The following is a 25,693-nucleotide window of genomic DNA, read 5'->3' on the forward strand; positions in this document are numbered from 1 at the left end:
AATAGAAATATTCTTTATTCAAATAAACTCATTACAAGCACTTTTGAATAGTCATATTTTGATTCTACCACTCATTCGGAATGCAGATTCATCACAAGAAGAATGAGCAAGAAACTTGTGTGTTGCTCTTTTTAATAGATGTTTTTTATATAAATAATTACAGTATAACAAGTAAGAGGCACGTGATAATCAACATAGAAGTCGCTACGCACTCATTATTAATGTAATCAGATAATATTGTCAGTGCTATGGATTTAAAGTTTTTCTATAAAAACATTATTATCGTTAACGAATTCTTCAATTTTATAGTAAGCTTTTTTGCAAAGGAACTGTTTTATTTGACATTTAAATCTTTTTTCTGGCAGATTTATAACAGACTCTGGTATTTTATTGTAAAACCTTACGCAATTACCATAAAACGAATTACTAACTTATTCTATTCTAAATCTCTTGTAAGTGAAAAGAAGCCATATACTCAGTGTAACTTGATATACCATGCTCCCCATATATATGACTACTATATATTTTTATATATATATAGCTACTTCCAGCTTCGCATGGGTGTACATATATTATAAATAAACCTTCCTCTTGAATCACTCTATCTGTTAAAAAAACTGCTTCAAAATCCATTGCGTAGTTTTAAAGATTTAAGCATACATAGGGACAGATCGACAGCTACTTTGTTTTATACTATGTAATGATAATGGAATGGTGGTCCCGCCTGCGCTAACAGTGTACGCTGGCGGGGCACCAGTGGAGGATGATAAGAGGAACATGAGGTCGGGTCAGTTAGCCCATCGTGAGAAATTCACCAGCTGCCAGCTGCGTCACCCTCAATGTCAGGTTACTCCTGGACCGTATGTGGTCGACAATGTCCTGCCTCTTCTTTTTAAGTTAGATATCTATACATATAAATAAAATTGGAGTGTCTGTTTGTAATATTGAAATATCCGTTGTTTACTTAATTTAAGATATTAACGTTTTTGTTTTCTTTCATGTTATTTTTTTATTTTGTAGAAACTATTTTTGTTTACGTTGTTTTTTTTTCTAAATGCCAAAAATATCATATAAATAAAATTGGAGTGTCTGTTTGTAATATTGAAATATCCGTTGTTTACTACATGCATATGAATATAAATACGGTACATACACCAAAAAACCACTTTTTACTATTTTTGTCTGTCTGTCTGTCGGTCTGTTTGTTCCGCCTAATCGCTGAAATGGCTGGACCGATTTTAACGGGACTTTTTTTGGCAGATAGCTGATGTAATAAGGAGTAACTTAGGCTACTTTATTTTAGAAAAATAAAGTTAAATTCCACGCGGACGAAGTCGCAGAAACAGCTAGTTTTCTATAAAAATAACAATGGTTTTATTGAAACCTAGCTGCACCCGCGATTTCATCCTCGTGGAATATAACTTGATTTTTCTAAAATAATAGAATTTTTCTAAAATGAAAGTAGCCTAAGTTACTCCTTATTAGATTAGCTACCTGCCAAAAAAAATCCCATCAAAATCGGTCCAGCCATTTCAGAGATTAGCCGGAACAAACAGACAAACAGACAGACAGACAAAATTGTAAAAAATATTATTCTGGTGTATGTACCGTATTTATTTTCATATGCATGTAATTAAAACGGTTATTTCCATATTACAAACAGACACTCCAATTTTATTTAATATAATAATATCATTTATAAATTCTTCAACATATATAGGGACATATATTATTATATATGTAAGGGAGGGTTCAATTAACAGTGGTCGCTTCACACGATTCAAAACAGCGCATGGCTTGCGCAAGCACTATATAAGGCTATAGTAACCAAACGAGCCAACAGTCGAAAGCTACACGTCTTGCCAACTGTTAGCCTAAATTTATATTTAATTTATATATTTTTATATAATATAAAAAATGAGTGTGTCCTTGTGTATTTTGTTAATAACCATTGCGGGTGCATCTGCGGGAACGCTGCGTAAGTATTTCTTTTTTACATTTTTTTTTGGTTAATTAATTTTTTTATATATTAATTTTTATAATAATAATTTTTAAAATATATTTTTTTTATTATATATTGATAGAAAATGTTAATAATCTACCAATGTATTTGATTGTAGGAATTGATATGTGATATAGGTGATATATATTTTTATAGTATTGAAAATTATAATAATTTCCAGGTGAAAAAAAAATATTATTCATATTTTTATGGTATAAATTAATAATTATACACAAAAAAGTAAAATTTTACGTACTTTATTCGAAATTTGACAAAGTAATTATAATCCTAAAATAAAACTAAGAAATTAATTCCCAAATTAAAAGTATATGTCCAAATATTTTTAAAGAAACTGTTTTCGTAAATATTTATTTAACAAATCCTTAAATAAATCGCCGGTACAGCTAGTACGTGTATATTTTGTAAAATGCTTACAACATGTCAACAGCAAAATCAATAGAAAACACAATCTTTCTCAACAATCAGGCTATCTTACTAAGTATGAAATTCTAGTTATAATATCTTCTAATAACAAGGGCCAGATGTAAATTTAACAATAAAGTTCCTATAAAAATATGTACCACTAATACCTACTGCAAAAACTTGTCCTCTCCCTCATAAGAGGAAAAAAACAAAGAATAATACAAAAAAGACATAATTAAAAGAAATAACATATAAGTAATGAATAATTCATTGATTAAAAGAATAATTTACTATCAAATGAATAATTAAAAATGATAAAAGGAATAAATGTAATTATCAGTTTAATAAGGACCCTGATAACTGATGATAAAAAAGAAACGTTAAATAATAAATTTCTCGTTTTTAAATATTTCTTCTAGAGTCTAAAGAGAAAAATGAGTAAAATTATCCAAAAATAAAATTACAAATCAAATGAAATTGAAAATAATTTATTCTTGTAGGACATTTTAGCCGCTTATTAACTTATTAGTAATATTATTAGTAATTTAATTGAAAAAGAACTACATAAATGAAAATTAAATAGAAGTTAATATCTATTAAGAATGTATGTGACAAAGTAGATATTTATTAGTTTAGACATATCAAATAAAATCAAATAAAAACCATTTATGCATATAGGACACTTTAGCCGCTTAAGAACATAAAGATATTAGTAAATTAAATGAAAAAGTGAACTACATAAATGAAAATTAAATAGAAGTTAATATCTAGTAAGCATAAGTAGGAATTTATTAATTTTTACAAATCAAAACAAATCCAAAATAATTTATTCATGTAGGATAATGGTTCCCAATTAGTTTTTGCTGAATACCACTTCAAAAAAGACCTCAAACCTTGCGTACCCCTCATTGTAGCAATCACACTAATATTACAAATGTGAAAATTTATGTGTGTGTATGTTTGTTTTACTGATAGCCACACGTACCCCTTGATGCAACTTTACGTACCCCTGGGGGTATGAGTTGCACTACTTGGGAAACACCGATGTAGGACATTTTAGCCGCTTGTAAAGATACTAGTAATCAAATTGAAAAAGTGAACTTACAAAAAAAATTGAAAATGAAAAAGTGAGAATAAATTAAACAAACATGTATTATATTAAATGAAGCTCTAAATGAAAGAAACGACTATATACATAAATGAAAATTAAATTGATATTAATACATATGTAACATAATTTGAAAATAACAATTCCTGCACTAACAATGCTAAATTGTCTATAAAATGTATTATATTAAATCAACCTCTAAATGAAAAAACCAACCTACGAGTATGTACATAAACGAAAATTAAATTGAAGTTAATATATACATAACTTAATTTGAAAATAACAATTCCTGCACTAACAATGCTAAATTGTCTATAAAATGTATTATATTAAATCAACCTCTAAATGAAAAAACCAACCTACAAGTATGTACATAAACGAAAATTAAATTAAATTTAATATATACATAATTTGAAAATAACAATTCCTGCACTAACAATGCTAAATTGTCTAACATGTATTATATTAAATCAACCTCTAAATGAAAAAACCAACCTACGAGTATGTACATAAACGAAAATTAAATTGAAGTTAATATATACATAACTTAATTTGAAAATAACAATTCCTGCACTAACAATGCTAAATTGTCTATAAAATGTATTATATTAAATCAACCTCTAAATGAAAAAACCAACCTACGAGTATGTACATAAACGAAAATTAAATTGAAGTTAATATATACATAACTTAATTTGAAAATAACAATTCTTCCACTAACAATGCTAAATTGTCTATAAAATGTATTATATTAAAAATGAAAAAACCAACCTAAATGAAAAAACCAACCTACAAGTATGTACATAAACGAAAATTAAATTAAATTTAATATATACATAATTTGAAAATAACAATTCCTGCACTAACAATGCTAAATTGTCTAACATGTATTATGTTAAATGAACTTTAATTATCATTATAGTAATCAATTGATAAGTATAACTAATTAAGTATAATGTAGAGATATCATTTAAATTGAAACAGGTGATGTAGGTGGTATGCAATAATCCAGTTGGTATCATTTGCGAAAACCTGATCAGATTGTGACCTAATTATTTTCTCAATTATACAAGGTATAAGAAAGGTTATATTATAAATAAGTTATAATCCAGTGGTAGTTGATATTACCATCATTACATAGTATAAAACATACAACATATAGTATATAAATGTTGAAATGACCGCTTTAAAACCAATTGAATAGTTTTAAATACAAAAAAAAATAAATAGCCAGCGACAGAGAAAGTCTCTGTCGCTGTCGTCCCTTACTATATACCCTTAAATCTTTAAAACTATGCAATTGATTTTGAAGCGGTTTTTTTTAATAGATAGAGTGATTCAAGAGGAAGGTTTATATGTATAATACATGTACACCCGCGCGAAACCGTGCCGAGTAGCTTAGTTACATAGTATAAACCAAAGGCACTGTCGCTATGAGTCCCTATATGTATTCTTAAATCTTTAAAACTACGCAACGGATTTTGTTGCGGTTTTTATTAATAGATAGAGCGATTCAAGAGGAAGGTTTATATATATACATATAAATAAAATTGGAGTGTCTGTTTGTAATATTGAAATAACAGTTTTTTACTACTACATGCATATAAATAAAAGTACGGTACAATTATATTTTTAATTTATTATTACGTTAAATTACATTTTTTACAACTTTTGTCTGTCTGTCTGTTTGTTCCGGCTAATATCTGAAATCGCTGGACCTGATTGATTTTGACGGTACTTTAATTGGCAGGTAGCTGACGTAATAAGGACTTTTTAATTATTGTTATATTTATATTATGTATGATGTATGTATATATAGAATAGAATAGTAACTTAGGTCACTTTTATTTTAGAAAAATAAAGTTAAATTCCAAGCGGACGAGATCGCGGGAACAGCTAGTATGTCATATAAATGTAATCTACGTAATGTATTTAGAAGCTATGAGACATAACATATAACAATCTCAATATTTGACCCTAAACTCCTAAATAAATAAAAAAAAACCTAAACATTAATTATGTCAAGATTGGGCTCAGTTTTTGTGAGCAAAAAATTAAAATTATCCTTATTATTTACTTTAGTAAATAACATGCTTCTATGTACATAATAGTCGCAAATGGAGTCTAATTGAACAATTTATTGTAGTTGTTACGTTTCGCAATAAATACACGCAACATCCGATCATTTTAGTAGTTAATAATTGCAAGGAGCTGAAACTTGTTTCTAGTTCTGATATCTACTCTGTATAGATAACAGAGTATAGTAGATATCATACTTCTTAACTCGATAAAGAAGAATGGCACAACAAAAAAATATAATGATATTTATGACGAACAAAAAAAAATAACAAACTGTGCGACAATTAAAAAAAAAATATACCCAAATTACGTGTGTAATATGTGTATGTTTGTCAAAGCATCTACTGAATAGGTCCGTGCTCAGCATAATGCTGCAGCGGCTGGAGCGCTGCAGCGCTATTTTACAGCACAGGACCTGGGGTGGTGTTGCTGTGTTGTACACAATTTATGATATGATATTTAGTAAAATAAATAAAATTGACACAGTTTCATACAAACTTTCATCCCCTATTTTATCCCTTTGGGGGTAGAATTAATCAAAATCCTTTCTTAGCAGATGCCTACGTCATAACATCTACCTGCATGCCAAATTTCAGCCCGATCCGTCCAGTGGTTTGGGCTGTGCGTTGATAGATCACTACGTCAGTCACCTTTGAGTTATATATATAAATTTTTCAGAGAAAAAAGGGCAAAATTAACTATATTACTATATTAACTAAATTTAACATTTAAATATTCACATTACCAACCCTAATAATATAATAAAAAAAAACAAACGTTCATTATATATTCAATTTAAATATTATGTAATGTAAATTTTTGTGATAATAAAAAAAAAATTTAAAATACGAAAGAAATATCTAACCTACATTTCTCTCATATCATAGACATTGTTGCTTCCTGTCTGCCATTATTATATACTATTTTTAATAAATTATGTGCTTAACCACTATACTACCGAGGACGTGAACATCTGAAGACTCAGTTAGATCTTCTCTTTTGTTAGCTAATGATACAAGACCTTACATAATTCAGCAATTAAGTAAATTTACTTTTTAATTATTGTTATATTTATATTATGTATGATGTATGTATATATAGAATAGAATAGAATAGAAAATCATTTATTCAAATTAACTTAATTTAAGCACTTTTGAATAGTCAACATTTTTTTAAAATCTACCGCTTATTCGGAAAGCTGTCTCATCACAAGAAGAATAAGCAAGAAACTTGTATGTTGCTCTTTTAAACAATCATTTTAAGTTCTTGTTCATATTTTACAAGTCGAAACGTGTGAATACAAACTACCTGTCAGCACTAATTTATTTATCAAATATAAAAACACAATAAGATTAAATCAGTCGTAGTGATAAGAGCAGACCAGTCCCTACAAGCAGCACTCGTTCACGAGTATGACGGATGAGCCATCCATCCAGATCACTGCGCTCGACCATATTTTAGGGAGCCCAATGACCCGGCCCACCACGCCACCACATGTCTGGATATTTTAGTGAGCATGACTACTCATTCCACTCAACCACGTCACAGCTACAAAAATCACTATATATAGATATATATGATATATTACTATTAATTATTTATGTCTATTCATTCTATCTTGCCATCCACCACCTTCTGTATATTCTCCTCTACCCAAAGGTTTTCTGGAAGAAATCGCATTTATCGATTCACCACCTTTTGTACCTAGCCTACCTTTCTGTATATATTTTTTTTTATTCTTAAATACAATTTTCCACAGACATATTAGTCCGTGCCTTTTTTAATTTACTTTAATATTATTATATTTATTTAATTTCCACTTTTATACAAGAAGCCGAGATGTTACAATTTGCCTAACAGTGACTTGTGTGTTATCCTTATCCGTCTGGCCCAGAACCACCCGGCCGGCCGGGTGAGTTGACAACATGCAGTGTCACCTATCTTTATTAGGAGCCAGTTACATTTACCAATATGCATATACAATTATATAAATCTTACACCACTACTAATTTCACAGTTTTCATTACATTGTGTTGTATTGTTACATTATGAATTCTTACATTACAAATACAATTATATGAAATCTTATTTTAACACTATATTCAAAGTTCACTATTTGTTATAGTCCAGGTTTTGTTTAATTTCACAGTTCACTTTTTGTCGTAATTCGGGAATTATATTATGAACCTTTCTGTATATTATGAATATTGTTTTTTTTGTATTTTTTAAGGTACAATAAAGAGTTGTAAATAACTAAATTAAATCGTAATTGTGCCTGTGAAAATTATCTAAATTACTGTACTTATCTGGTTGTCCTGATATAAAAAATACGAGATAAATACCTATTGCAATGACCACAATTGAACTTCCTTCAGCTGATTATGACAATTATGGCATTGTTCGTGGATAGATCCGTATATTAAGGTAATCTGATATATAACATCATTGTGTAGTGGTAATCATGTAAGAAATCATGTAAATTAATCTTGATCTCAAGTACTTATAATACTATACTAGCTGTCCCGGCAAACGTTGTTTGGCCATATAAATTAATAACGCTATAAAAAAATAGAGGTTGGTGATAGGAGGGCGAAAATGTAGAGTTGTATGTATTTTTTAAAGACACATAATAAAAAAATATAAATAAAAATTTGCCCTAAAAAAAATTATGTCAGGGGTGGACAACACTTATAACTTAGGGGTATGAAAAATAGATAGTAGCTGATTCTTAGACCTACTGAATATGCATATAAAATTTCATAAAAATCGGTCAAGCCGTTTCTGAGGAGTATGGTAACTACCATTGTGACACGAGAATTTTATATTTAAGACTAGCTGTCCCGGCAAAAGTTGTTTTGCTTTAAAATAAAAAAAAAGTTTAGGGGTGGACTACCCCTAACATTTAGGGGGATGAAAAATAGATGTTGGCCGATTCTCAGACCTACTCAATACGCTCACAAAATTTCATGAGAATCGCTCAAGCCGTTTCGGAGGAGTATGGGAACGAAAACTGTGACATGAGAATTTTATACATAAGATAATACATGAACACCCGTGAGAAGCCAGGTCGAGTAGCTAGTTCTTACTAAAATAACTGAATACTTTGTTTCATCAGTCTTCTCCCATTAATCCAATTACATTTAATAATAAAATAGTTTCTTGTTAACGGTTTATTTATTTACTCTTGTAAAATCTCAGTTATGCCACAGATAACATAATTATGCTAACTAAGATTTTACAATTACAATTACAACACAAATAAACTACTACGTACGTAATAAATTTTGTACTATTAAAAAAATATATATAAGTATTCTGCACTCCTTCTTCGTCTATACATATAAATAAAATTGAAGATTCTGTTTGTAATATTGAAATAACCGTTTTTTACTACATGCATATGAATATAAATACGGTACGTACACCAAAATAACATTTTTTACTATTATTGTCTGTCAGACTGTCTGTCTGTTTGTTCCGGCTAATCTCTGAAATGGCTGGACCGATTTTGACGGAACTTTTATTGGCAGGTAGCTGATATAATGAGTAACTTAGGTTACTTTTATTTTAGAAAAATACTATTATTTTGGGCCGATTTTGACGGAACTTTTATTGGCAGGTAGCTGATATAATGAGTAACTTAGGTTACTTTTATTTTAGAAAAATAAAGTTAAATTTCACGCGGACGAAGTCGCGGCGTTGTGTGAGATTTCATACTCCTCCATTCGAGCTATTTTCATAAAATGGGGTATAAAGTTTTTGTTACACGTAAATATATATATATATATAATAGAGTGGTAACAAAAACATCTACTGACCATAGAATCAAACACGATAAAGTTATACAAATATAATTGAACGAGTCTCAAGTGTTATTGGCATTAGAAATATTCAACATTATGTATGTTTGCGACATACATATATTGGGTACGTGTGCTATTGTGTAAATTTTAAGAGGTCGATTAAGTAATCTGTCAGCCCTACGGTTTCAATGTCAAAGCCCTTTTCGTGCCCTTCTGACCCCAAACGCCCAACTTACATCAGGGTTGCCAACATAAACACATTTGCGGTCGCGGTGGTAAAGTGGTTTAATTTCTATAGATATATATTGTATAGTGGTTTCAATTCCTCGCACGATACAAACATTACTCAGTATTATTGTATATATTGGTCTAGGTGTCTTTGTATACCTATTAGGTATGTATTTATAAAAAAATATATAAGTATTTATATCAATTGTCTAGTATACATAACACAAGCTGAAGGGAATAAATTTGATGAAATTGGGTATAATTTGTAGTAAATTATGATAGATGCGAATTAATCCTTATCTTTTTCGTTTAGTCTTTCCCACAGATGTTGGAAGATAATTGCTTGAAATGATGAGTTGAGTAAGATCTAAGAAAGGATATTAATTATTACTTGTTCTCTTGTCTCTGTAAATAAATGACCAACGAATACATTTTAGATTTCAATAGGTAATTCGGAAAATAGTAATCGACATAAGTTAGATATTTATCACTATACTTTATGTTTGGTACACTACATTAGTGTCCAATTATATAGTTACTTATACGAGGGTCAAACTGAAAGTTCTTAGAAAATCAAAAACTGATTAAATTAGCAAGTTATTACCTTTATTTTATCTTTTCAAAATAGTGTCCATTCACGTCAATACATCGCTGCATCCGATAGAACCACTGAGAAAAACACTTTGCCCACTCGTCCTTAGGGGTCTCTTTGACGGCCTTCTAAAACGTAGCCACCGAATCCTCGGCGTCCATAAAACGTTTTCCTCGAACTTTTTCTTTCATTTTTCGGAATAAATAAAAATCGCAAGGTACGAGGTCGGAGCTGTAAGGCGAATGACCCAGTGGTTCTACGTCTGAGGTCGCCAAATAATCGATCATTTGCCTGGCGGTGTGCGACGAAGCATTGTCGTGGTGAAGGAGGATCCTACTGCGAGGTCGTTTCTCACGCACATTTTTCAAAACACGTGGCAAACAATTGTTACTGTACCACTCTGCAGTAACTGTTTTTCGATCCTCTAAAACAATTGCCGCGTAATGACCTGTTCTTCCAAAGAACGAGGCCACCATCTTTTTTCCTATGCTTCGACCTCCCTTCACTTTAGTTAGCAACTCCTCAGAAGGAAACACCCACTGAGCTGACTGTCTTTAATTTCGGGATCATAACAGTAAATCCAGCTTTCGTCTCCCATAACTATGTTAAACACAGAATTTGAGTCACCTCCGTTAAATCTTTCATGCATTTCACGGCACCAATCAACCCGACGGAGTTTTTGAGCCTCAGTGAAATTATAAGGTCTCCACCGGGCACAAGGCTTCCTGATCGCCAAATGTTCATGGAGGATTTTGTGCACTTGACTCATACCAATCGTTAAGCTTGCCCGGATCTGCTAATAGGTCACTCTTTTGTCAGTCTCTATCATACGCCGCACAACATGGATGTTATCTTCGGTTGTCGCCGTAGAAGGCCGTCCCTCACGCAAATCATCGGTGAGATTAGTGCGACCACGTTTAAACTCATTAAACCAGTTGTAAACAGTGGCACGAGACGGGGCTTCATCGTGGAAGTCCAATAGTAGTCTATCATAACTTTCTTGTTGACTTAGATGACATCGAAAGTCATAAAAAATCATCACACGAAAATTTTCTCGTGTTAAGTTCATGATAACGTTACACAGACTATTTTCAATTTGCCGCCAAACCGTAAAACACATGACATACGAATAAATTATATACTCAGTACTGTTCGTAGAGTTCCATTTTCAAAATTTTAACAATTTTTTTTATTATATTGCTCATCTCAAGTAGCCAGTTCTAAAAACTTTCAGTGTAGCCCTCGTATATGCTTATGTACCTAGTAGGTATATAACAGTTTTGTAGATAAGTACAAACTTGCATGTTAGTTTATTTGTCTTCCTTAATAGCTTAAGATTTCTGAAACAATAAGGTTTTACGAGAGTATTATTCAGTTAAGTTATTCATAAGTAAATTGTGATTCAATTCTGATTAGCTTAGGACTAGACTGTGTAGATTTATAAAAAAAAATATCTAAGTATTTCTCATAAACAAGTAAACCTCATTAATATACCCAAATGTGACAGTTACGTAGTGGATAGAAAAAACTTCGCGAAATCGTGTCACGTAATTTATGTTTAATTGTAAATACTTAGATATTGAAATGTGACATCACCCCATTAGGGGACCTAAATGTGGTGATGTCACATTTCAATATCCATACCATCCCCTTGTCACACAATGTCACACTTTATCGACATCCTCCCCAACACCTTAACTTGTAACGTAATCTATAGAGGGACCCGTATATATATAGAAAAGTGATGTTACAAAATTTATATCCGGTCCCAACCCCTTGTCACACAATGTCACACTTTATCGACTCCCCTCCCACTTTAATGTGTAACGTACTCTATAGAAGGACCCGTACTTACATTGAAAAGTGACATCATAAAATTTACGTCTCCCGTCCCCTTGAAAGAAAGAAGAAAGAAAGAAAGAATGTCACACTTGTACACAATGTCACACTTTATCGACTCCCCTCCCAAATTAACGTGTAACGTACTCTATAGAGGGTCCCGTGCTTATATTAAATGATATTGACATAAAAGTGACATTACAAAACTTAAGTCTTCTCCGATCCTCATGTGATACAATGTGGTCCCCTCATGTCACATATGTCACACTTTATCGACTCCCCATCCTCCATTTTAACAAGTATTTGAATGGATTGTACGAGAGTTCTCCTACAGTTGACATCCCTAAGCCGAGGTGAAAATTGATTTGCATCCCATCAATATCCGCGTGATAACATTAGTGTGTGTTGCACAACGAGCGAGCCTTGACAGTCGCCTCAAGGTGAATGTATTGGATTCAAATAATTATCATCGGGGACCGGATTATATGCATTTACATGCTGCATATGCATATTTAAATCCAAACTCAAAATTAAAAATTATATATTGACGTAGCACCTTTCAACCTCTTATGCGCGCCATATTTTTATCACAATTTTTTTATCAAATTTAATAATGATAATAATATCTCGGAAAAGCTCACACAGCACCATCTAATCCCAAGCTAAATAAACTTTATGTGAAGGTACTAGAAAACTGATTTGTACCGCAACCAGCGGACGTAAGGCAGTTTTCGAAGCTACTAGACCGCCGAGGTCGTTATAAAAATTATACATTCCAAAAGTGGGAACAATTGGTGACCACCTATACCATCGGGATAGGGGACAGAGATCTGAAATTAGGACATCCTGACTTATCGGAAGAATTGGCAATCGTAGTCGTGGCCACGACTTGAATATACAATCAGCTGGCTTCAGTCCACAGCCGGTATTACATTAGTGCTGCGAAACTTGTCCGACATTGACCCGCTGCTAGGGTTCCCACTCGTATATAATAATAATAATAATAATAATCTCAGGACAATTCACACAGCGCCATCTAGACCCAAGTTAAGCTAGCTAAAGCTTGTGTTATGGGTCCCCGGGAAAGATAGACAACTGATACAAATACATAGATATTTTTTTTTTTCGTAAATACATACATATTATACATAGAAAATACCCAGACCGATACAAACAATCATACTCATGAATACAAATGTTTGTGCCGTGCGAGGAATCGAACCCGCGACCATCGGTCGTAAAGCGGTAGACTAGACCGCTAGACCACCGAGGTCGTCGACCACGGAGGTATATGTAATATATTCTTTATTGATACCAATTTAAGTAGTTACAGCTATTCTCCTTATAAACTATTACATTTTTGTTAAATACACATCATACATATAATTTACCAGTAGTATCTATACTAGGCCGAGCCTGTATCATAGATACTACCTTCTTCCAGCGACAAAAAGGTAAAAATTAAAATGTTGCAATTACGTGTATAATTGTATATAGTATCTAAATATATTTTAGACCTCAGTGATCTAGCATTTTAGCACACCGCTTTATTTTCGATGGTCGCGAGTTTTCGCACGGTGCAAACATTTGTATTTAAGTTTTATGAGATTAATTGTATAGGTCTTGGTGTTTTCTTTATGTGTGATTTTACAAAAATATATATTGTCCAGGGTTATTATAATTGTATTATCATTACATAGTATAAAACAAAGTCGCGGTCGCTGTCTGTCCGTCACTATGTATGCCTAAATTTTTAAAACTACGCAATGGATTTTGAAGCGGTTTTTATTAGTAGATAGAGTGATTCAAGAGGAAAGTTTATATATATATATAATACATGTACACCTATGCGAGCTAGTATAATATAGAAACATAATATAGTAAGTAATGCACTATATTATCATTGCCAATTAGTTTGTACCGCGTTTTTTTATATACAAGCTATTACGAGTATTTTAGAGGTCATTTAACGACGTTGATATATATTTTTTATTCTTTATTTTACTGTATGACGTATACAAAATCACGTTTAGTGCCACATTCTCTACCAGCTAACCATCTTTTTGTCATACATAACGGTTGGCATAGCAAAAATAAATAATAAATGCCAATTGAGAATAAAATATAAAATAAAAAAAACATGAATAATAATAAAAATATAAATATCCAAAATAAAGATATATAAAGCATATACTAGAAAATTAAAAATCTACTAAATTTTCCCTAAATTTCTCAAAAATTTTAAAAAATTCTTTTTAAAAGAGTGACAACCCTGTGTCTTGCCGTATTGTATCGCCATTCGGCATATAGCACCGGATATAGGTTGAGCAAGTATGCTGCATCGAGTGAGGATATTCGCGTGCACCGCTCGTCAATATATATGCGCGTACGCATATTTTTTTATATGTAACTGCAATAGTAAAGAAGCTAACGGCCTCCTGGTTGTAATAATTTTTTTTTTTTTATTGCTACATAGTACAGTCTCGGCTCTTACTAATAAAAGTACATGACATGCTGCATCCCAATGCAGTTATAATTAATATTTATATATAAAAACTAGCTTTTGCCCGCGGCTTCGCTCGCGTTAATTTATCCCCTTAGGGGTGGAATTTATCAAAATCCTAAGGGATTTATTATTAGAGATTGATTTATTCCTACGGGATTAGGGGATGCCTACGTCATAGTAGCTTTATGCATGCAAAGTCTCATCTCTCGATCGGTTTAAAATTGACAAAGTTTCATACAAACTTTCATCCCCTATTTTATCCCCTTGGGGGTAGAATTAATGAAAATCCTTTCTTAGCGGATGTCATAACATCTACCTGCATGCCAAATTTCAGCCCGATCTGTCCAGTGGTTTGGGCTGTGCGTTGACAGATCACTATGTCAGTCACCTTTGAGTTATATATATATAGATTACGTGTCGAGTAACGAGAATAAATTATATTTACTGCTGTATATCTGTAATCAACTGATATCTCCATCAGGTTATGGGCCCAGTATAGGTCCAACTATAATTAGTAATTATTATTTTAACAGATCTAATTTTGGATATGTTTTTTGCTACTATTGTTCTATTGTTTACTCTTCTGTATATTGTTTTATATTATGTATATTATTTAAATGTAGAGATTATTTAAATGTAGGCAGAAGAACCAGATGTAGCCCGAAGAATTGCGACTTTGTATCAAATGTAATGGATTAAGGGACCGTATTAGGTGGACCGACGACATCAAGATTTTAGCAAGACCGATGGAGATCTTTGGGGAGGCCTATGTAATCCATCATCGATTTTTTAAAATAAAAAGTAATCATGTTGCTAAGTAACAGTTGATATGTAACGTGCAACTGATCAGAACGAGAATAAATTATATTTACTAGTGTATATCTGTAATCCACTGAATATCTCCATCACGAACCACTTATAAATGAAAGATTATTCTAAGATAACAGATAACTGTGCAGATTTTTAGAGATAATTAAAAAAAATACTCGTCCTCACTCAGAAAACTGTACCGTGATGTGTCTGCACTCCAAGTGCAGGGTAATGCAAGGTGTCAGCCTGCTCGTGTCACCAGAACTTTATGTTTCAATGTGTAGTGTTTATGTTTATTTATATATATATATATGGTAGTATGTCGTAATTGGTTACTCTGTTATCCGCCTAGATCTATGTATGTATGTGTATTATTATTATTATATTTATTATATATGAAGGTATCCGCTGAAAACCAGCGTCGTGGCACCCCGTCACGACAAATGCTGAGTGGAGACCTATTTGCTACTATAAAATTAATATAAACCGATAAAATGTAAATTAAAATTTAAAAATTAGTATGACAGCATACTAATTTTTAAATTTAAAAATTCTTTTTCTTTCTTAATTAATAATTTTTCTTTTTCTTTCTTTCTAAAGATTTTAAGTTCGTCCGATAAATCTCTCTAGAAAACCTTTGTAAAATAACCCTCAAAGTTTTACATCAAAACTTAAATGAAATGTTACAAAATTGTATAAACTTATGCAGTGACAATGGCAAAATATAGAAAGGACAGTGTTGCCAGATTGACAAGTTCTTTCATCACACCTCTCAAAACTCGAAGGTTATGTTTTCTTTGCATTAAACGGGAGAAGATTGCGCTTACAATTCTGATGAAAGAAGGGCCAAGGTGGACTCCAAACTAATTGTATTAATTAGTATAGATATCTACTATAAATGTTATTTTAATTTTTTGTTTTAATGTTCTTTACGAGTATAGATGGAAGTTTGTTACTCTTTTATGCAAAAACTATTGAACGCATTTTGATGAAACTTTACTGTAGCATAGCTTATACATCAAAGCTGTGGTAGATCACCAATGAGATGGACAGACCAGATCAAGGCCGCAACTAAGTGCTCAGTTTACGAATGTACCTGGAAAGCTACAGTTCGCGACGAATGGCGCCGTATTACCAAAAACCTCATTCATAGGTCGTCACGACCACTCTGACAAGAGTGTACCGACTAAGAAGAAGAGCTTGTATATCAGAATAACATATAGGCTATAATTTAAAAAGATATGTAAACTGGGCGATATAATGATAAGTCTGATGCAGACGAAGTAGCGCGGGTCAGCTAGTATATCAGATATATATATATAACTAGCTGTCCCGGCAAACGTTGTTTTGCCATATAAATTAATAACGCTATAAAAAAATAGGGGTTGATGATAGAAGGGTGAAAATTTAGGATTGTATGTATTTTTGTATGTTGTATCATAAAAAATAGAAACTAAAAATTGTGTCTAAAAAAGTAAAAAATTTAGGGGTGGACTACCCCTAACATTTAGGGGGATGAAAAATAGATGTTGGCCGATTCTAAGACCTACTCAATACGCTCACAAAATTTCATCAGAATCGGTCAAGCCGTTTCGGAGGAGTATGGCAACGAAAACTGTGACACGAGAATTTTATATATAAGATAAACTTACTAATAATGGGTGTAAACTGTGATTGGTACAGTATGCTGTAAATAATATAAATGACTTAGTGGAGTAACTTGAAACAGTCATGCTCGCTATAAAGTTCAAACTTGTGGCTGTGTGGTGGGCCGGTCGCTGTGCTCCCGCTAATATGGTTGAGTGCAATGATGGCTGGCTCATCCGTCATACTCGTGATCGGGTGATGTTTGTGGGGATTGGTCTGTTCAGGTTGCGATCACTGATTAGATTTTTTGTTTTTTTTTTCAATAGCATATGCTGGTGGTCACTCTATTCTCCCAAATTTGAATTTAAATGAAATTGTCTTATTGTAAATATATACAACATTAAAAAAAAATACGAGCTGAGTATCTTATCAGTTCTCATCTCGAAATCATTCCGAACTGACGGTAGATTTCACATATCATAAGAGTCTGTAATAGACCTACATGAATAAAGATATTTTAAAAAAGGAAATTTTTTTTTTAAATTGAAATTGACTCGTGAATACAAATGTGTGTGCCGTGCGAGGAATCGAACCCGCGACTATTGGAAGTAAAGCGGTATACCGACCCGCTAGGCCACCGAGGTCGTCAATATAGATAAGATATGCTTATAACCTTTTTTGATCTTCTTTTTTTACTTTCTTATTTCTCTTCGTGTATGTAAACCATAAACTATAAACTACATCTCTACAACCTTAGATAATACAGCCTTGACCACATTTAGTGAGGTTTGTGCAGTAATTTTCCTCATTAAATGATTATTTATTCAGACCATGGCGTTATGATGGCCAATTTATTATGTTTAATGGAACATTTTCTGATTTTTAATGTCTGACAACTAAATAATATTATATCTTAACTTACCTACCTGGGACTTTGTTCGCGTGGAATTTAACTTTTATTTTTCTAATTTAAAAGTAGCCTAAGTTACTCCTTATTACATCAGCTGCCTGCCAAAAAAAGTGCCGACAAAATCGGTCCAGCCATTTCAGAAATTAGCCGGAACAAACACACAGGCAGACAAAAATTGTAAAAAATGTTATTTTGGTGTATGTACCGTATTTATATTCATATGCATGTAGTAAGATGGTTATTTCAATATTACAAACAGACACTCTTATATGTATAGATGTATAGATAAAGAATTTTCTATTCTGTTCCATTAAGTTTTTATGAATATATATAGAAATAATGTTTATTCATAAAAACTTAATCTATTTTATGTGAGACATGTACCAAATTGTTATGGTATGTATTCAATTAGGCTTTACTATCTATTACGTACATCGTAAGAAGGCAGTCGATCCTTTTCATTTTATGAGCAGAACGGAAAAGAAATGAGGCAATAGAATAGAATAGAATAGAAAATCATTTATTCAAATAAACTTAATTTAACCACTTTTGAATAGTCATAACAATTTGTTTTTTATCTACCACTCGTTCGGAAAGCTGTCTCATCACAAGAAGAACGAGCAAGAAACTTGTGTGTTAATATTATATACAATATAATATTATATTATATACAATAATTGCCACAATCGAAGGTAAAGCCATACGAGGACACACAGACAGACAAAAATTGTAAAAAAGGTTATTTTGGTGTATGTATCGTTTATATTCATATGCATGTAGTAAAAAAAGGTTATTTCAATATAACAAACAGACTTCAATTTTATTTATACTATATGTATAGATGTATAGTTATTAGACTGTATTTTGCGATAAGCCCGCCTATTACTAGACACATCTATGCATAGTGTTCTATTGTACTTATAATAATTGAAGGCCTCGGTGCTCTAGTGGTTTAGCACACCTCCTTACTTCAGATGGCCACGGGTTCGATCCCTAGCACGGCACAAACATTTGTATTCATGAGTATGATTGTTTGTATCGGTCTGGGTATTTTCTATGTATAATATGTATGTATTTACAAAGAAAAGTATCTATATATTTGTATCAGTAGTCTAGTACCCATAACACAAGATTTAGCTAGCTTAGTTTGGGTTTAGATGGCGCTGTGTGGATTGTCCTGAGATTATTATTATTATTAAATTAATTATAAGCATTTCTGAATAGTCAAATTGTTTTTTTTTAATAATTTTAATAATGTATTAATAACAAATATCATACAGAAGTAACAAATTACATCCGAATACACGTACGGTTACAACCAACGTACGTTTTCTTCCTTCTGAGCGAGCGCCGCAAATTGATTTTAGGTCGGATTTCACCATAGAAACTGATCGCGTTTAGTTCGAATTGAACGCCATTAAAACGTTTAAACGTGTTCAAAGCTCATTTTGCATTTCAACACTACAAATTTCGCTAAACAGGTTTATAAATTCTGAACGTCTAAAGCAGCTTTCAGTTGTCAAACAGTCACCAAGCAAATTTTTCACAATGTAATATAGAGTTTTTATAAAGTATTTTACGGTCCTGGAAATTGCCTTTCAGCCAAACAGTAAAAAGAAAATTGCCAGTAGTGTAAAAAAATTCTCAATAATATAATGTTTTACTGGTTTATAGGTAAAGGTTGTTGTTTTATATTTTGTTGTCGACGGTACTTATTAAATTAAAAATTAAAAAACTCCGTCCTCTATCTCAATTATCACATGATTGATTAACAAATATTTCTTAGAATTATTAATTAAATTACCTATTGCATCAAATATTATTTTATGAGAGTGTAACACTGTGAACGAATGAAAATCTAAACTTCATTTTGGTAAACGCGATCTGTATAACGCTGGTGAATTCCATTTAAAGCAAAACGAGATTAACATCGTTCTTTTTTCGAGTTCACGCTGAACTCCGTTTCCTTGAACGTGTTTATACTACGAGTGAAATCCAGCCTTAGTCGAACAGGTTATTGCCGTACATTGCTCAGTTATGTATTAAAACAATATTTATTTAAGAGGCAACATTTATGGATAGGTTTTATAGCTTTGTATGTTTACAATGTTCTATTAAATACATATAGACATAACATCATAACTTCTAAGAAAACGTACTTAATCATTTTTATTCAAATAGATACTTAACTTTGTACTTGATGGTATTTACAGCGATTATCTTTATAAACACATCAGAAGATATACTGGATACCTCAGCTATATAGTTTTTTCGGACTACTCTAATGCTGTTGGCCGCAGCTGGCCTTTACAGCTTCACCGGACGATAGGGGGCGAGTGCAGGCACACCATAACAAAAGAAGGACTTATGGAGCGGCTGAAGGCCAACTCCCGCCTGTCGGATACGACTTTAGTCTGAGGGCACCACTAGGGGTTCGAACCTTGACTTAGGCGTAATCTCGATACTCGTTTGAATTGGACTGGGGATCGATCGGAGTGGATTGGAGTATGCTATGTAGTATGGAAGGAAATAATACCAACTGTATGAGAAGTACTGCAGTGGACTGATGATGATGGTGATGATTCCTGGGAGGAAAATTTTCATGAATGGATTAATTGAAACATAACCGATTACAAAATAGAAATAATCTTTATAGCAATAAACTCATTACAAGCCCTTTTGAATAGTCATATTTTGATTCTACCACTCATTCGGAACGCAGATTCATCGCAAGAAGAATGAGCAAGGAACTTGTGTATTGATTTTTTCGTTTTTAAGTTTTTTTTTAATTTATAATTTAACTTTCTACCCTCTTCTAAACTATTTAACACTAGCTCACCCGGCAACTTCTTCTGCATCACACTTAGGTACTTTACATTCATCGTTGTTTCGCCCAATTTACATAATATCCGTTCAAATTATGGCCTGTGTTATTCTCATATATAAGCTATATTATTGTAAAGTTTCATCGAAATTCGTTCAGTAGTTTTTGCGTGATAGAGTAACATACAGCCATCCATACTCACAAACTTTCGCGTTTAATATATTAATAAGATTAACTTATATTTAGTTAGGTACGTTTATATAATTATTGTCATTTATTGCAGCATCCTACATCTCACCATGCTCGGCATCAGACAACAAATTGGATCAGTGCATAGAAAAAGTCATCCAATCCGCTGGCCCGCAGTTCGCTGACGGAATCCCCGAGTTGGGGATAGCCCCATTGGACCCCCTCCATTTGGGGACTGTGGTGGTCAACAGCCCTGCCCTTAAACTCGTCTTCAGTGATACAGTTGTTACTGGATTAAGAGGCTTTAGATTGAATTCTTACAAGTAAGTCTTGATTGATCATTACATAGTATAAAACAGTCGCTGTCGCTGTCTGTCCGTCCCTATCTATGCTTAAATCTTTAAAACTACGCAACGGATTTTGAAGCGGTTTTTTTAATAGATAGAGTGATTCATTCATTTCTCCCATCTAAAATACACATGTCGGACAATTTCGTTCTGTATGTATAACTTCTCTTTATGTAATCACGCATGTTTCACGTATAAAGAATCTTGAATTACATATATATGCAGTAATATAGGTTATGCATCAGAATAACATATAGGCTATATTTTATATTGAAATTAAATATATATATATATATATATATATATATATATATATATATAGATATATACATATGTAAAGTTTCATTAAATTCAGTTCAGTAGTATTTGCGTGAAAGATACTTACAAATTTTCGCGTTCATCATATTATTAATATACTAGCTGTCCCGGCAAACGTTGTTTTGCCTTAAAATAAAAAAAAAATTAGGGGTGGACTACCCCTAACATTTAGGGGGATGAAAAATAGATGTTGGCCGATTCTCAGACCTATTCAATACGCTCACAAAATTTCATGAGAATCGGTCAAGCCGTTTCGGAGGAGTATGGGAACGAAAACTGTGACACGAGAATTTAATATATAAGATATATATATATATATATATATATGTTGTTACTTTTATATTATTATCGTTCTTTTTTATTTATTTTTAATAATCATCTCAAGATAATTATAATAATAATCTCAGGACAATTCACACAGCGCCATCTAGACCCAAGTTAAGCTAGCTAAAACTTGTGTTATGGATACTAGATAACTGATACATATACATAGATTTTTTTTTCGTAAATACATACATAGAAAATACCCAGACTGATACTAACAATCATACTCATGAATAATGTTTGTGCCTTGCGAGAAATCGAACCCGCGACCATCGGACGTAAAGCGGTGGGCTGGACCGCTAGACTACCGAGGCCGTCAATTTTTCAATGACTATATTTTAAATTGAATAATTATTATAGCATATAAGTATTTTGTTTGCCACCTGGACTAAAAAAGTTGTAAAAATTCGTAATCAATACAACATCTATAATATTTATATAATCGCATGTATCAAAATAAAAAATCTTGAGTCATAATTTTTTTTTTCAGAATAAATCCTTCGAAAGGCAAAGCAACCATTGACTTCACGGCAAACGTAACTCTAAAAGCGCAATACGAGATTGATGGCCAAGTCATCATCCTGCCAATCAGAGGTCAAGGGCCAGCCAAGATAAAAATCAGTAAGTTCTACGTTGCAGAGTAGAATATAAGTATTGCATTATTTACCTTCCTGTTGTTTGTGAATGCAACGCAGTGTACGCACAATGTCATGTTGACCTCAAACATGATTCTTAAGAGGAATGTTTGAACGGAATAAAATTAGGGTGCAGGTATTCTTTCTATAGTATCTAGAAATAGAAATAATCTGTATTCAAATAAACTCATTACAAGCACTTTTCGATAATCATATTTTGATTCTACCACTCATTCGGAATGCAGATTCATCACAAGAAAAATGAGTAAGAAACTTGTGTGTTGCTCTTTTTAATAGTGTTTTTTATATAATAATCACAGTAGGTATAACAAGTATGAGGCATGCGATAATCAAAGTAGAAATCGCTACGCACTCATTATTAGTGTAATCAGATAATATTGTCAGTGCTAGGGATTTTAAGTTTTTCTATAAATACATTACTGTCGTTAACGAATTCATCAATCACTGCTCAAAGGCTTCACGGAAGCGCGGCAGCAATACTTATGGGTATTAGACAATTGATAGACATACCTATTTTTTTATAAATGCGTATATAAAATACTAAGAAAACATCCAACAATCATACTCATGAACACAAATGTTTGTCGAAACCGCGATCAACATCAATACATCCTGTATTTCGGCATGCTGCACCGATAGATCCCCAAGACCGTAAGTAATAATAACCTTGGACTATTAGCACAGCGCCATTTAAAGCAATACAGACAATCATATTCGCACGTTTGTATCGTGCGAAGAATCGAACCTGCGACCATCGGAGGTAAGGCAATACGCCAAACCACTATACCACTGAGGCCGTCAATTACATATAATGTCGGGATATATATATAAGGAATGCTGTTAACAATTAATGTTACTTACAGCAAACCTGAACATCATAATCAAGTACGACTTCGACACGAAAGATGGCCACTGGCTGATCACCAACTACAAGGACAACTACAACATGGACCGGGCACAGTTCAAGTTCAACAACTTATTCAACGGCAACAAGGCTCTTGGTGAGTGTACACGCGTATTCAATTAAGCAAACAACCAAAATTAGACTGTTGTCAATTCGGCGGTACATTGTTTTGTGGGTACATGTTTTATACACAGTTTGCGGACTTCAAAGTACAACATCGATTTTAATAGTTCCGTGTCATGGCGTATATTTTAAAAATGTAACTGTCAGTTAATTGATTGAAGTATTGTGAGACCTAGAAATAATGGATGGTAATTAAAAATTGAAGAGCGCATAAAGTCACATTCTAGTAACAAATTCAATTCACGCAGCGCTATTTAGTTCCAAGCTAAGCAGACATATTGAATCACTTCTAAAGCTTGGTACACATGGTGTAGATTTAAATGATACTGACAGAGAAATTTTAAAATATAGATAGATAGATGATAGATAATTGATTTATTGCCAACATAGCACAAATAATACAATTTACAATAAGACACAAAACAAGAATAAATAATAACATGGAAGTTGTCAATAGGAGCTGCCTCAGCTGTTGCTGATATAAGCACAACCTTAGTGAGGTGCACCTATACAGCGCTGGTTTTCAGGCAGCCCCCATTACTCATAAAAAAAAAAACTAAGATGCGGGTTTTTTACTACATACAGATACATATAATTTAAACACAAAAAAAATACCTGAGATTATAGTTTTAACTTTATAATTCGGAAGCAATAATTCTATAGAGTTATAGAAGTACGTATATTGTCGTTTAAGGATAAATTCTGATACAAATTCAATTAATGAACAGTATTTTAATCAAATACAAACAAGAACAAACTCTTTCTCAAACAAATCCATACCATGTACTGAACTGAAACAACTGAAATCAATGTAATTCACCGTCAATATCATACAATCCATGCATTCCACATACAAACATGTCCTACATTTCAAATTTCAGCGGAGACCACACACAGGTTCACAAATGAAAACTGGGAGATCATAATGCAGGAGATCGCACCACCAGCCATTAAGGGAATAATCAAGAGCTGCGTTGAAGTGGTCAATAAATTCTTCCAAGGCATCCCCGCGAGAGAACTGCTACTCGCTCCTTGAATGGTTGGATATTAAATTATGAATTTCAAATTCGGTTCATTGATAACACTAGAACCGATTGATATAATAAATTTACTAACTCTATTTTTATTAGTTTCACATTACTAACAAATAACAAGTTGGTTCAATTTATTTATTCGCTTTATTAAGTAAAAAAATATGGTACAAAAGGTTGATTACAGCATTAAGCTGTAGCATTATCTCCCAGTCAACCTTTGGGATCAACCAGTTAAATCTTTATAATTATATTTACTTATATTTTTGCAGTACACAATTAGTGCTCATGATTTTGGTTGCTATATTAAAAATATTCACTTCAACACTTCATTCTATATAAATTCTAAGTCTTTTCAATTTACTGGACTAATTGAAACATCTTTTCATCGACAAATATTTTCTTTTATTTCACAAAATATGCATAACCTTACTGTCACAATCAAAACAAATCTATATATCTTTATTAATGTGAGTTTAATTACAGACGTTTATGTGAAATCTAAAGTCTTGAAACTACATTAAGTTACACTGGCTCTTTACAATCATATTGTATATATAACAATATATACTGTTAATAAAGCAATTTCATCTTTAAGTACATAATCTTTTCAGATATCTACATACCTCATTATCAATGGTTATTAATTATTATAGCATCTAATTTGTTTCCTAAAACTCTATAATTTCTACTTTTTTAAATTGTCATCGTCAGGAACTTATTAATAAATGAAAAGCTAAATAAATTAAGGGAGGTTAAATTTATCTCTAAAAAAGATTTATTCCAGCAATATAATAACAATTATATTTCAGGAGACACAGTCCACGATGTGATTAATGAAAACTGGGAGCCTGTGATACGAGACATCGCGCCAGTCGCCTTCGAACAAATCATCAAATCCTGCGTCGACGAAGTCACAAAACTATTCACCAATGTACCAGCGGCAGATCTCATGCTACCATAACCAGACGGATTGCCAATAATAATACAGGACAATTCACACAGCGTTACTTAGTTCCAAATTCAGCTTGTGTTATGGGTATTAGACAATGATATAAATTTAAATATATAGGAAACGCTCAGACTTATA

The 25,693-nt window shown here is 32.3% G+C and overlaps 1 protein-coding gene across 1 annotated transcript; it reads left to right on the forward strand.

Annotated features, from left to right (window-relative positions):
* Nucleotides 1-1,859: 1,859 nt before the first annotated feature.
* Nucleotides 1,860-25,534, forward strand: LOC131850988 (circadian clock-controlled protein daywake-like). Its single transcript, XM_059201410.1, has 6 exons — nt 1,860-1,978; nt 20,995-21,223; nt 22,380-22,510; nt 23,409-23,546; nt 24,454-24,611; nt 25,416-25,534. Exons 1-5 carry the CDS (start codon nt 1,918-1,920, stop codon nt 24,606-24,608), a joined length of 714 nt encoding a protein of 237 aa, XP_059057393.1. The 5' UTR covers nt 1,860-1,917; the 3' UTR covers nt 24,609-24,611; nt 25,416-25,534.
* The last annotated feature ends 159 nt before the right edge of the window (nt 25,535-25,693 follow it).

The sequence above is a fragment of the Achroia grisella genome, unplaced genomic scaffold (genome assembly GCF_030625045.1).
Source record: "Achroia grisella isolate CSIRO2021 unplaced genomic scaffold, CSIRO_AGI_Agris_v1 utg780, whole genome shotgun sequence".
Taxonomy (NCBI): domain Eukaryota; kingdom Metazoa; phylum Arthropoda; class Insecta; order Lepidoptera; family Pyralidae; genus Achroia; species Achroia grisella.